This window comes from Bos javanicus, chromosome 17 (genome assembly GCF_032452875.1).
Source record: "Bos javanicus breed banteng chromosome 17, ARS-OSU_banteng_1.0, whole genome shotgun sequence".
Taxonomy (NCBI): domain Eukaryota; kingdom Metazoa; phylum Chordata; class Mammalia; order Artiodactyla; family Bovidae; genus Bos; species Bos javanicus.
In genome coordinates this window covers 62331976-62346748 of record NC_083884.1, presented here as the reverse complement: position 1 = coordinate 62346748, position 14773 = coordinate 62331976, and the positions used below count along the sequence as shown (strand labels likewise).

Here is a 14773-nt window from a genome sequence, read left to right as displayed (position 1 = left end):
CTTTGGTTATCTTTAGGTGATCATTGCTTTTCACTTGGGAGTTATTGCTATTTTAAAACTCACTCATTACTTAGTGGCAAATGACATCATCTCTAACATGTGGTCTATTTATAAAGAAAAATAGCTTCGAATTTATATCAGCAGAGTAAAGTATGTGAAGATTCCTGACCGAACAGAAAGGAAAGTGAAACTCTATTTGAAAACTTTTATTGTGAATACTGTGAACTTCCTGTCCTTGCTTTTATGAATGCCAACAGAGAAGTCTTTTTTTTTTTTTTTGGCATTGACACTTTTTTCTGTAATACTTTCTTGTTTTTGCACTGACTGCTGAATTTGATTAGCCCCTCAACACAACTCGTATCAATGCTGCTGAAATAGAAAGTCGGGTTCGAGAACTAAGCAAATTAGCTGAGACCACAGATAAAGTCAAACAAGGCTTTTGGGAAGAATTTGAGGTAAGTTATGAAAAAAAATTTTTTTACATGATTTATTAAGTCCTGTTCTTAGTGGAAGGGAAGTCTTATGTTTGGGATTAGATCTCCAAAAGACTCACTTGGATCTGCAGCTCTTCTTAATTTGGTCGTTGATTGACATGGAGCAAGTTGCTGAGGGGGCTTTTTCAAAAGAGTTGGCGTTATGTTCTAGGAGAAAGGAGTTGGCAGTTAATATTAAATGAATGAGCCATTTGGCTCATGGATTGGCTCTTTTGGTTTGGACCGCTGGCAAAATCCCAGAAACACAAAAGTACCTAATTCTTTGGAAGATTTCCAGCATTGGCTGGGGTCTTTAGGAAGAATATATAGCTTTACTGCAGCGAATAAGTAAAAGACAGCTCAAGGTAGCTTTAGTCTGGGAGCTTCTACCTTTTATAAGGTATAATCTGGAAGTTTATACCTTTTCAGAGATTAACTGATTTCTTTCCTGAAACCAGCTTGGGTAGGAGAATGTCCACAGTGGGCTGTGTTCCTGTTGCAGTGAAATGTGTCACCATTGTAACCTGGTTCTCTCCCTTTTCATCCCTTTGACAGAAAACGCCCTTAAAAACAATTTTGTGTGTGTGTGCTGTATCCATCTTCATAGTTACCTTTAAGCAGCATGCCTAGTAACCAGCAGCAGCTCCATAAATGTTTGTTGAATGAGTATTTACATGTAGCTAATATTTATGTTATTATATTATTGTTATTCTGTTTATGGGAATGATCATTCCATACTTTTTGTAGGACTTCAGGATTCATAAATATTTGTGGAATGAATGAACGAGTAAATGGCCACATGGAGTCCTTTTTAACCGCCATATGTCAGATCACCTTGGCGGGATATTATTTCCATTTTACAGATGAGGGAGGAGCCTTCAGGCTCAGAGAGGCTGAGTAAATTGTCCAACTTTCTGTACCACGAATATTGATTGAATGCAGCACTGAGGATGGGTACAGAATAGAACAGTCATGGTCTTTGCTCAGTGTTCCTGACCAGGGACTTGACCTCATGTTTATTCCTTTATACCAGCATTGGGTTAGTCACCAAGGACACCCTCAAGATGGACAGGGTTTTGTCTTTAAGGAGCTTTGAGTTGAGAGATGGATAAGTACAGAAAGTTCAGAAATCTTACATCAGAGTTTGAGTGAAAAACCTATTTTTCAAAAAAACTTTTTATTATGTAAAATTTCGAATATATACAAATGCAGAGAGAATCATCTGATTGTAGCAGTATATACCTGTCCCCAACATTAACAATCATTGTTAGCTGGACAGTCTTTTTACACTCCACTCCACTTATAATGAAGATTAATCAAATAGTAGTTATTGTTCTCATTATACTAGTTGTCTCTTGTTGTTGCTGTTGGATCATTTTTCAAATAAGTTCCCCCTGGATCTCTGATTTAAAATCCTAAGCCTCTGAATGTTCTCCTGTGGGAGGCTCTAAGAACAGGCTAGCACCCCCACCCCACCTTCTTTCTTTCTTGGCTGCGCTGCGTGGCATGTGGGATCTTCACTCCCCAAGCAGGGATCCAACCCATGCACCCTGCACTGGGAGCACAGAGTCTTAACCACTGGACCCCCAGGGAAGTTCCCTGTATTTTTTTAGGTTGGTCTATCTAGAAGGTTTGTCAGATCCAGTTTTTCTTCAGCAGGACTGCATATATGTTGGTGTGTCAGGAGGTGCTTGTCACCAAAGACAAGATATTTGATTCTCTTCCTTTTTACTAAGTAGTGTTCAAAATAGCATTCTCCAAAAAAAATTTTGTTATCAATATGTGCTCATGGATTTTTAAACACATTTTGTACTTCTTTGTTTTTACTTTATTTTTGCATTGGTACCTTACATTTTGATTTCTATTATTTATTTATCATGTCTGTGCTGGGTCTTCCATTGCTGTGCACAGTCTTTCTCTAGTTGTGACGAGCGGAGGCTGCTCTCCAGTTGCGGTGTGCAGGCTTCTCAGTGTAGTGGCTTCTCTCATCATGCAGCATGGGCTCCAGGTACACAGACTTCAGTAGTCATGGCTCACAGGCTGGGGGCTTAGTGGTTGTGGGCATATGGGCCTAATCACTCCACAGCATGTGAGATCCTCCCAGACCAGGGATCGAACTGGTGTCCACTGCATCACAAAGCGGGTTCTTAACCACTGGACTACCAGAGGAGCCCTACTCATGAATTTTAACACATTCAGAGTGCGTCTGCTTACAGTATTATCATTTCTGCTGCTCAAATTATTTTAGCTTTGGGCACTGGGAGCTTCTACAAGTGGCTTCTATGCCTTCCTGTACAACTCTAGTAATTTTTTCTAGATTCCTTACTTTCTGGTTTAATAAATTGTTACAGGGTAATACATTTCCCATGTCAGAACTGGAATCAGTCATTTCTCTGAGGAGTGAATTAACTTCTCTCTTTCCTCCCTTTTTTCCCTTCCTTCTCGTCCTTCCTTTCTTGGGAAGTGGTATTTAGAGACTATAGTCCAGGAGCCAGAAGTGCTTATTGCTATAAGGTTGGTTATTGCCTTCTCAATGGGTGGAGCTAGAAAAAGTTATTTTCTTGAAATAACTTATTTTAAGTCCAGATGAAATTTCCAATTCAAATTTAGGGCTCAGAATTATAAGACTTCCACTGCCTGTAATAATATGATTACTGAAAACAGTTTGTTTTCCTAGTTTTTATTTTTCAATCCTTACGGTAGTTCCTTCAGAGAAATAGAGTCAAGTTACTGTCCTTTCAATTCATTTGTAATAGTTCTTCTCTATATGGTTATTTTCTTTTTTTTTAAATTTTATTTTATTTTTAAACTTTACAATATTGTATTAGTTTTGCCTAATATTGAAATGAATCCACCACAGGTATACATGTGTTCCCCATCCTGAACCCTCCTCCCTCCTCCCTCCCCATACCATCCCTCTGGGTCGTCCCAGTGCACCAGCCCCAAGCATCCAGTATCGTGCATCGAACCTGGACTGGCAACTCCTTTCATACATGATATTATACATGTTGCAATGCATTCTCCCAAATCTTCCCACCCTCTCCCTCTCCAACAGAGTCCATAAGACTGTTCTATACATCAGTGTCTCTTTTGTATATGGTTATTTTCTAACTGGATATACAGTTAGGTTGTTTCACTTTATATTTGAATTTCAGAAATTTCTTTCTATAAAATTTTATTTATAATTATATAAAATATTACCTTTGATTCTAAAGTCAGATATAAAAAAATACATTCAAAGAAGTCTACCTTCTATTCCCATCTTTTCCTCCTTATATGTATAGCCCTTTAAAAAAATTATAGCTTATCATTGCCTTTCAAAAAGCATAAGCAAATATGTATCTGTAATTTCATAACCCATCCTTTCATGGATAAATAGTAGCAATATTTTACACCCTTTTTTTCCAGCATTGTCTTTTTGTTACACTGGAGACCCATCGGACAGTAGTGTCTACAGATAATCTTCATTCATTTTTACTGCATACTACTCCATTGTGGGGATGTACCATAGTTTATTCAGCTTATTGATCAGCATTTGGATAGTTTGCAAATGAAAGAAGATACAATGGATAGCCTTGTGCATGCTTGTTTCTCTATTTTCGCGGATTATTGTTAATATTAACTTTTTTTTTTTTTTTTTTGGTGTTCTGTATTTAAAAAAAAAGTGATGGTTGTTACTCATCTTTATTCTTTTTTGGCCGTGCCACATGGCTTGCTAGATCTCAGGTCCCTGATCAGGGATTGAACTGGGCCACAGCAATGAAAGCTCTGAAACCTAAGCACTAGACTCCTAGGAAACTCCCTACTCATCTTTAATCTTTATTATCTATCCTGCATGATTTTGGTTAGCATATTTACAGTCTGAAAAGTACTGTTTTTAATTAAAATTTTAAAATATCAAATCTTTTTGGTAAATATAAGAAATAATTATAAGAAGTAAATGGTGAGTAATTTTGTAATCTAGACCCATTTTTATGTTACCTTTTAAAATAACTGGGGCAGTCATTTGCATCAACCACTTTTCCTATAAAATGTGACCGTGTGTGCGTGCTTAGTCTCTCAGTCGTGTCTGACTTTTTGCGAGCCCATGGACTCTACCCCGCCAGGCTCCTCTGTCCATGGGATTTTCCAGGTAAGAATGCTGGAGTGGGTTGCCATTTCCTTCTCCAGGGAATCTTCCTACCTCAGGGGTCAAACCTGTGTCTCTTGTGTCTTCTACACTGGCAGGCAGATTCTTACCACTGAGCCACCAGGGAAACTGTAAAGTGACTATGAACTTTTAAGAAATTATAGCAGCCAATTGGGTATCTGGTGCAGTGGTGGATTCGTTAAGTTCACTTAGGCAGTACTTAAAGAAACTAAGTCCTTCCTGCCGCTTGTGGCAGTAGGGAGTTTTTCATGATCCCATTGGTAGGGTCAAGATAAGAACTTAGAAGGAAAGTGCCTAACCTGACTTTTCTGGCCATGGAAAGAAGGTTGACTCTAGATGCTCACCGGATGGTTTCACTCCGTGACATGTCAAATTCAGTTCATCTTGTATACATTATTAACAGCAAAATGAGGCAGAACTGAGCTGGCTTTCAGGGGAAGTGGGAGAGAAACAAGATCATGTCTGAACTCTCCTATATCCTCTTCAGAGGTCAGGCTGGGGTGATGAATTGTCAGGCAGTCAGGGCATTATCGTTTCATTTAAACTGAAGCTAGATCCAAACAGCTGGTGGCCTGCTTTCTAGATCTCTTATGTACCTGCTGCTTGAATCCAGTCAATTTTTTTTTTTTTTTAATGCCCTTTAAAGTTGGGGCCAGGGGAATAAGGCTGGGAACAGAGCGAACCATTATAGAAGAACTTAGGTCTGTGGAAGCAGAGACTCATTAAAATCTAAGTCCTCTGAAGGAAAAGCTTGATCCAACAGCAAGGCGTTATTATTTTAGTGGTTGTATCTTAGTTTTTTCCCCAGAAGATGATAAATTTGGGATCAGTTCCTTCTTACTGTGTGTTCTATGGTCTTTAAAGTCAACCAGAGCTCTAAATTGCAGTGCCATTGAGAATTTAGCTCCGATAGGTACATTTTGTTTGTCTGTATGCCAGGCTTCTGGTTTTCTGTAAAATTCTGCGTGTTCTTTCAGCTATTTCTCCCCAGAAGACACTTACAAATTACTTCCGATTTTGATGCATCTTAAAATATACAAAGTCTCTTCTGAAACTCTTTGGTTCTTTCCTCCTTTGCTCCTGAAATAAATTCAGATTGATGGTTTTCTTCTAGGTCATGTGGTGTGATCAAAATGTTGCAAACCCAAGCTTTGATTTTTTTTCCCTGTAGATTCTCTGTCTTTTTTTCTTTCTCCCCCACTTTTTTTTTTTTAACCACATTTACTGTGATAAAATGAGATTGCCCTTTTCTGTAAACATCTTGTGTCTCTTGCATATCTCTGGTCATGACTGCGAAGAGGTGGACCAATATTTCTAGATTCGGTGAAATGAACTAAAGTTCTATTAAAATGAGACTGACACTAAATAAATGAACAGGTAGGTTATGATCCTGCTGTTTTGTCCCTGTGATGTGCAAGTGACCTGAAACCTGAATTCACCACTTGTGCATCGTGCATGCTAAGTTGCTTCAGTCGTGTCTGACTCTTTGTGACCCCGTAGACTGTAGCCGGCCAGGCTCCTCTGTCCATGGGATTCTCCAGGCAAGAATGGGTTGGGAAATGGGTTGCCATTTCCTCCTCCAGGGGATCTTCCTGACCCAGGGATCAAACCTGCTTCTCTTACATCTCCTTCATTGGTTCAGTTCACATTAGTTGCTCAGTTGTGTCTGACTCTTTGTGACCCCGTGGACTGCAGCACACCAGGCTTCCCTGTCCCATCACCAGCTCCCAGAGCTTGTTCAAACTCATTTCCATCGAGTCAGTGGTACCATCCAACCATCTTATCCTCTGTTGTCCCTTTCTCGTCCTGCCTTCAGTCTTGCCCAGCATCAGGGTCTTTTCCAGTGAGTCAGTTCTTCGCATCAGGTGGCCAAAGTATTGGAGTTTCAGCTTCAGCATCAGTCCTTCCAATGAACATTCAGGACTGATTTCCTTTAGGATTGACTGATTTGATCTCCTTGCAGTCCAAGGGATTCTCAAGGGTCTTCTCCAGCACAACAGCTCAGAAGCATGAACCCTGCATTGGTAGGTGGGTTCTTTACCACTAGCACCACCTGGGAAGCCCATTATCCGTTATGGTTTTGTTCAAATGAAAGTGTTGGTGAACAAATAGATACACTTCAACCCTGCTGTTTTATGTCTGCTGTATGCATATTATCTAAGAAAATAGTCCAGGTGAGTCTGTGGCCCTGCAAAGACAGGTAGTCCTTTTTGTTTTGTTTTGTTTTGTTCACTGTAGCCCCAGAATCCAGCAAAGCGCCTGGCACACAGTAGGTACAACGTATGTTTTGTGTTGTGTCAAGTGTGAGCTGTTTTCAGTAGCAAGAGACACTGTATTGGCTTTGGACCCTTTGCTTATATTCAATAGGGAACAGCTCTCTGACACTTAAAAAGTATGGAGGAATGTTCCAGGCTTTGCTTTGACATGTCCCTCTTTATTCTTATGCACTTTTCATTTGGAGTCCCTGTTGGAGGCTTGGCTAATGCACATTTTAGTCCCTGCAGCCTCTCTACAAACTTGGTTAAAACGATGTCATTCAGGATCGCAGTAATGAATTTCAGAGATTTCAGTTATGAACTTTCTGACTTAAAAAAAAATACACACGGATAAACCCGGCACATCTTCTTCACTGGGGTTCTGTTTTCCAAAGCACTTTAAAGCTTGTTTTCCTCAGTATTTTGGTTTTTCTTCAAAGCCCATCCTTCTTCCATTATACACAAGCCTCTCTTCCCTGTCATGGTCTGAAACTGTTCTCCGTTTGCATGGGCATTGCAGGCAGTTCGCTGACAGCCACACAGATGTCCTGGATTCTGCCAGAAGCTCTGCCAGCCAGCGTGTCTCCGGAAGGAGCTCGTGCCTATCTTCAAACCCACAGTCTGGTTTGATTTCTTTAAAGTGATTACATCCGCTCAGGGGAGCTATAAATTCTCCTTGGAGGTGGTTAGGTTTTTATGGAGACAAGACTTTTAACTGCACCCCAAAGCTGTGCCTCAAATAATGATTCTTGCTGGTGATCTCTAGCGGAAATCTTCTGCTGGGTGACTAAGCAAACCCGTGTTGAACAACAGCCCCCAACCAGGGCTCCAGCCTCGTGCTTAAAAATGCCCTAGGATGGCAGCCTTGCAGCTGTCATCAGGGTTTTCCATCCAGGCCCGAGCTCCCAGCTGCTATCTTCCTGCAGGCAGAGCATCACAGTGGCTAGGGGGGTCTATTCTACAAGCTTCATTCTGGAGAAATTCCTTTGTTTCCTTTGAACTCTTTCTCTTTCATCCTCCCTCCCCTCCTGCTTTTGTTCTGCGCCTCTCCAGTGCCAGGTTTTTCTCTTTAGGAATGTTTTCATTTGCTGGAGCTGTCTGACATCTTTACAGAGAATTGAAGAACCTGAGGTACTTCCAGGTACTTTGACATCTCTGCTTAACCTTCCCCTTTGCTTTTGAACACCCTTGGTGCTTTCTACACCTGTGGTTGTCCTTCTGTCTTCTCCATCTAGTGGGCCTGTGTTGTGGGCTCCATTCCTTCTTAGCCCCTTTCTTCCTTAACCTTGGAATGTGACCGTCCCCAGTATATTGAAATAACACTTTCAGAAGACACCAGTGGCTTGCTTTCTTTCTTTTTTGGGGGGCTGTGCTTGGGCTTCATTGTGACACACGGCTCAGTCATTGTGGTGCATAGTCTCTCCAGTTGCAACATGCAGGCTTGGCTGCCTTGTAGCACATGGGATCTTAGTTTCCCAGCCAGGGATTGAACCCGTGTCCCCCACATTGGAAGGCAGATTCTTAACCACTGGACCACCAGGGAGGTCCCACCAAAGGTTTTCTTAATTGTGATTAAAAAAATAGTCTTTTCTCTGGCCTTTTTCACCCATGAGCCAGTCTTGGAACAGCTGTCCAGCCTCTCTTTCCCACCATCTTCTCATTTCTCTGATAGCAGCATGTGCCTGCTTTATTCCTTCTTCCCATCCCGTGTGCCCTTCTTGGTGTTCACTGCTCTCTCTTCTCCTGACCAGTTAACTCTGCTAGTTCTTCAAGACGTGTCCTGAGCCCTCTGCTCTTCTGGCTTCTCTCTTCACTGAGAGCATGTCCATTTTCACCCCAGCCTGATTACCCCAAGTGGCTTCCAGTCTCTGGTTTTACCTTTTGATTTGTGCCTTCCACACTTCTTGGCTTTCACGTCTCTTCAGATTCAAGCATTTACAACCAGACCTTTTATTTGATTTTTGCCTTCAAACCAACTATCCGTTTTTACATCTCCATCTCTGGTGGTTGTCCTGTATATTCTCTGACCCTGTATGCTAGAATCTTCGGAGCATCCCTTAACTCGTCTTTCTCCTCTTTCTCTCATTGTCATGCACCAGGTCCGGTTGATTTTCCTTTCCTAGTTGTCTTTCTGTTTTTAGAGGAAGGAAGGAAGCAAGCCAGCATTTATGGTCTGTTTAGTGCTGCGCTGTGGGCTAAGGAAGTCATCTCATTGTGTCCCCAGATCTTTTGAGGGAGGTAGATCTTGTGTCCCTGGATGCTCTGTGATCAGGGCAACTCTCCAGGACCACCCAGGCGGGCAGCGGCAGAGATAGGAGTCTCACCTGATGCTAGGGCTGTAGGTGCTCATCGCCCCACAGGACCCCAGCTGCTCTTTTACCCTTGACCTCTGCCCTTCCATTCACCCTTCGTGCTCATCTGCTCCCAGCATTTCTCCCATCACTCTTCTGCTTACATACCTGCAGTGGCTCCCGATGTCCCACCAGAGGTATAGCATTTTCATTCTGAAGACGAAGCACCTGGAAGAAAGGGAGAAAGCTGTCCCCAAGGATGTGGTGGGCAAATAGCTGGCTGTGGTTTGAACTTCCAGAACTTCTGACTCCAAGTCCACTGCACTGTGCTGCTCAGCTGTTGAAGATCTCCTGCCCAGTTCCCAAAGCCCCCTAGCTCCCCGCCTGACCTCATTCTCCACCCCTGACAGCACAACTTCAGACTCTGACCAGTTTCCTTCCCCCCAACTCTAAGGTCACTAGCTCTGGCCTCTTAGCCACCTTTGCTCGCATCCCTACCTTGCTGGGAGATCTTCTCTTCTTCCTTGTGCTCTGCCTCTGCCTCACCCCTCACTTACCTCAAGCCTCAGCTCCTCTCAGAAACCACCTTCCCTTCATTTTCATGAATCTCACTCCCAAAGTTCCACATCACCTAATTCATTGCACACTGAATGACAGATTATTAAAGATGGATTTGTCTTGTGCTGTGGGCTGCTATTTCCTGTGTCAGGTCCTGTTCTCATCTGGGAACTGTGTCTTCTAAATGTGTTTTTCCACGTATTCTTCCCCTTGTTGGAGGAAGGTGATGACTTGACTTACAACATGCACCTGCAAAGGAACCAGATCTTAGGTTGGTTTTGTCTATTCATGGTGCTTTGTCAGAGCTTGTCCATCAGTGCGGACCTTCTCTGACCATGAGAGACTCCATCAGCCCCATCAGCCCCTTCATTTCTCGAGGTTGCCGTGGACTCATTTGGGACTAACCGCTAGACTCCACTGTGAGGAAGTGGTAAAAGGCCAGGCCGCGTAGCATCTGGAAGTGGGGGCTTTTACCCGCTAGTGGTGCCTGGTAACATTGCAGAGTTTGCAGTAAAGAGGACAGAGTGAGAATTCCAGTGTTCCTCTTTGCAGAGGGCAGATGCCAAAGGGAAACAGAAGTTCATTCAGACAGGAAAGAAGACCTGCCCATGTGGAGCCTGCCCACATGGTTACCACTGTCTTATTATTTGTGGCCCCAAATCAGAGAGGCCAGCAGCCCAGCAGCCCTTCTCAGCCTTCTCTCTCTCCTTCAGGAGGCCAGCCGTGCATAGGTAGCAGGAGAGTTAATAGCAACTTTTACATTTCTGTTTTTCTTTTTTACAATTTATAAAAACCTTCTTTTATTATTGATGTTTTCGCACACCCCGAAGTCGAGAAAATAGGATGATGAACCTTCTTTTTCCCAACATTCAGCAGTAACACTTAGCAATACTTTGTTATTCTTGTTTCCTCCCCTGGTAGCTTTGTTTTTAAAAATAAAGTAACTGCTGGGACTTCCCTGGTGGTCCAGTGGTTAAGAATCCACCTTCCAATGCAGGGGATGCAGGTTTGATCCCTGGTCAGGGAACTGAGATGCCACAGCCCACATGTCTCACAGCAACTAAGCCCATGCATTGCAGCTAGAGAAGTCTGCATGCCACAACCAGAGAGCTCGTGCATCAGGACTGCTGATCCCGCGTGCTCAAGAGCCCATACTCCACAACTGGAGAAAGCCTGCATGCTGCAACGAAGACTCAGTGCAGCCAAAAAATAATAATAATAAACAATAATTAGAATTAAAAAAATAAAGTAACTGTACAACTTGGTCTGTCCCTAATGGTTAATGGCATTATTTTTTTTTCCCCCTTAGCAATTAGTCCCGGTTGCTCAGAGCAGTGAGGACAAATGGTTCTCAGGCCTTGTCCTGGCGCGTGGGGCTGCCTGGCTCTGCCCATTCATTTGTCGTGTGTGTGTCTTTCCTTGATCCTGTTTTTCCACTTGCATTCGTGACATTCTGTTCAAGAGCCAGTTCCAGTGGTCTTTAATCAGAGGGCTTTGGAAGTCTGTGAGGGGCTGTTTCGGGAGGTCTCTTTCGATCATCACAGAGACTGAGAATGCTGCTCCTGGCTTTTGGGCTGGAGACTGGCAGGGCTCCAGGTGTGGGGAGCATGGATGTTCAACCGCCATACATGTAAGGGATGGTTCCGTACTGTGAACACCTGTTCTGTCCACACTGGTTGTGCTGCTGGGCACTCCTAATGTATAGTGTGGATCAGGGGATTATCTTTCTCTTCATGGCTTTTATAAAGGCTTAGCCATTTGATATAATCCCTTTGTTGATCAGCTTTGGCTCATGTAATCAGGTGACTGTAGCTAGCCTCTGGTTCTTTTGGAGGGTTCATCCTTGGGTGCAAATCTTTGGTTGTATTGCTTGGGAAAATGGGATATCTTATAGCCTGCGCCCCAGCTTTGTAGTGTTTTTTGTCGTTGTTGGTTGCACATGGGCTTCTCTCCAGTTTTGTACTGTCCTTTTAGCTGCCTGTCCCACGCCTTATCACTGATATCCTGCCTGGCCCAGTGGATAATGGGGACAGAAACAGTGACAGTCAGCTGCAGGTCATTCACAGCTTTTGATGACCTGGGGGCGGCTGAGAGGGAGTTCATGGAAGATCAACTTGGAACGGATTGTAACCTCCTGGGGGCAGGGCTTGGTTGCAATGCCTGGTCCACCAGCCTGGTGCCGGGGAGAAAGCACCCCTTAGCAGGTGGTAGCTGATAATCTCAGGTGCAGTTGGGGAGCCTCTGCTGGCAGAGCACAGAAAGTCACAACTTCTGAGTTCTTTTTATTTTCAGCCTCACTCTAGAGGGATGGCAACCATCCACTGTGAGAAATGAATTGTGTTCAGGCCAGTGGGCCCCAGGCATAGTTGAGAACGGGCTGATGGGGTCTGAGGAGTGGGCAGGGCTGGAGTGGGAGACACATGGTTACTCAGTTCTAATCCATGACAGCTGCCAGCCGCCGGCAGTCAGCACCCAGCAAAGCCAGGGACACAAGGCCCCTGGGCCTGTCCTTTCTGGAAGACTCCAGGGCCCAAACTGTCTCAGCTTGCGTTCTGTTTAAACCTCACATCCGCATGGAAGAGATGGTTGGTAACTTAATGCAGGATGAGGGAAGCCAGAGCCGAGTAGATGGTCCAGCCAGCACGTGCTGGGTATTGGTGAGGCTTTCCTCGGCCTGGAAGTCTGGGTTATTCTAGCAAAGTGTTCTTGGTGTGTGAGGTGATTTTCAGCGGCCCTGTTATAGTAAGATTGAACTAGTGAATGAAGAAGGTTTTCTCTTTTTTTTCACTTTAACCCTTATCCATTTCTTTGGTCATGGCTTAGGAGAAGGTCTGAGTACAGTTTTAATATGCCTCTTACATCTAGCTCTGGGCTTCCCTGGTGGCTTAGTGGTAAAGAATCTACCTGCCATTGCAGGAGATGCAGGTTTGATCTCTGGGTCAGGACGATCCCCTGTAGAAAGAAGTGGCTCCAGTATCCTTGCCTGGAAATCGCATGAACAGAGGAGCCTGGCAGGCTACAGTCCATGGAGTCACAAAAGAGTCAGATGTGACTTAGTGCACAGCAGCAACATCTATTTCTTAACACTTGCCAGTATACTTTTTTTTTTTTTTTTAAATAAAGCCTCAGGCATACCAGGGCTTCCCTGGTAGCTCAGCTGGTAAAGAATTGGCCTGCAATGCAGGAGACTCTGGTTCGATTCCTGGGTAGGGAAGATCTGCTGGAGAAGGGATAGGCTACCCACTCCAGTATTCTGGCCTGGAGAGTTCCACAGACAGTAAAGAGTCGGACACGACTGAGCAACTTTCACTTTAAGGCGTGCTATAATATCTAGGTAAGATTTGCCAATATTTCATTTTTAGTATATTCCTTCTTCTGGTTACCTTCTATATATGGCAAGTGATACTGGTTTTCTTATGTGCTAGTAATATGCAGTTTTCTTTTGAAATACATCTTCCAAAGGGGAAAAAGTGGAGGTTAGTTTAAGAAAACAACTCATATAATAGGCAGTGTGCCAAGATGAGACAGCATCTTGAAGATGCTTTCCTTTCTTTGTTTTCATTTATCTTTTTGTTTTTGGCTGTGCTGTGCAGCTTGTGGGATACTTAGTTCTTTGACGAGGGATTGAATCAGCACCCTCGGCAGTGAAAGCTTGGAGTCCTAACTACTGGACCGTCAGGGAATTCCCTTAAATAGGCTTTTCAGATGATTAAAGATTGGGAAATGCTGATCTCATATTTTGCCTACAGTGGCTTTCCTTTACGTTGAAGGCCAGGTCAACAGTGTCAGCATGGGATGCTGAGTGTGGGGCCTGCAGTTCATGGCCATCACCAGTGATGGTCTGTGGTTTGTCTGTCTCCCTCCCACCCCCCAACCCCTTCCTGTATTTATTTGTCCATCCAGCAGATACATTTTGAGGGCCTGCTTTGTGCTGGATGCTGAGCTGGTTACAGGCAAACAGGGGTGGTCCATGCTCTTTAATAGAAAAGACAGGTTGTAAAGATGTAGCTGTATTCAGTGTGACAGGAGCACTCACGGAGGGCGGTGCTTCAGATCGTGGCTGGTATCATGAGACACAGGGAGGTCGTGCTGAATGGGTTAGGAGAGCTTCCCAGAGGCGGCGGCCTTTGGGGTGGGTCCTAATGAATGACCAAAAAGTAACATTCAGAGGTACTCAAGGCAGAGAAAAGGAATTCTAGGCAGAGGCCATGAGCAAGAACATGAAGGCCTGAAGAAATACGGTGGGTTCAAGACGCTTGGTGTGGCTGGAGTGTACACAGTGCGCCTTAACTCCTATACCAACTCTGTGGTGTAGGTAGTCAGGGTTCACCCTGCTTTATACCGGAGGACACTGAAGGACAGTCAGGATCGTGACTGGACAATCAGAAGCTGAGGTTAGAGGCAGGCCTCCATCCACTCAGAGAAGAGAAGGTCTCCTGAGTTGTTCTGAGAAGCTTGCACTCGTCTCGAAGGCAGGGGGAGAAATTGGACGTGATTAAACAGGGAGGGATGGGTGCGATTTGCTGCTTCTAGAGCTTGCTCTGGCAGTGTGCCCTCCCAAGTGAAGCGTCACTTGAGGTTTGTTCATAAGCGAGCACTTGAATGCGTTGCTGTCAAGTTTGTTTTGAATCAAGCCCCTAGTTATTTCCTAGCGTGTAGCTTTTGTTGATGTTGTTTCTCTTCACTTGGTTGATGTTTAAGTGATTGATTCAGTTCATAGGGTTTGAACCTCACCTTACTATCTAAAAATCAAGATCGAACTTTCTTCCTAACAGCAGTATCAGAGGATATGCCAGCACCGAGAATGCAGATGGCTCTAATTACTGTATGTGAACTCACTGAAGAATTTTGAGTGACCGTTTGATTGTCAGAGTTCTGTGTATGTTGTATTTTATTTCTGTCCAGGTTTCAGCTGGCTAAACATTTTGGTTTTGAGCTGTGTGTCAAGGCTGAATTATTGCATTTTGAAACCTAGAGTCAAACAGCAATTTAAACTCCTGACTTTCATACCTGTCTGCGAAATGCAGATAAATGAAATGGAAATAT

The 14773-nt window shown here is 43.8% G+C and overlaps 1 protein-coding gene across 4 annotated transcripts in view; it reads left to right on the top strand.

Moving 5' to 3' along the window:
* The window catches only part of PTPN11 (protein tyrosine phosphatase non-receptor type 11), a 70680-nt gene that overhangs the window by 32240 nt on the left and 23667 nt on the right, over positions 1-14773 (top strand). For all 4 annotated transcript variants that reach the window (XM_061384977.1, XM_061384976.1, XM_061384978.1 and 1 more), the window contains exon 6: positions 342-455. In XM_061384977.1, the coding sequence (XP_061240961.1) occupies positions 342-455 (114 nt within the window). The remainder of the gene's footprint in view (positions 1-341; positions 456-14773) is intronic.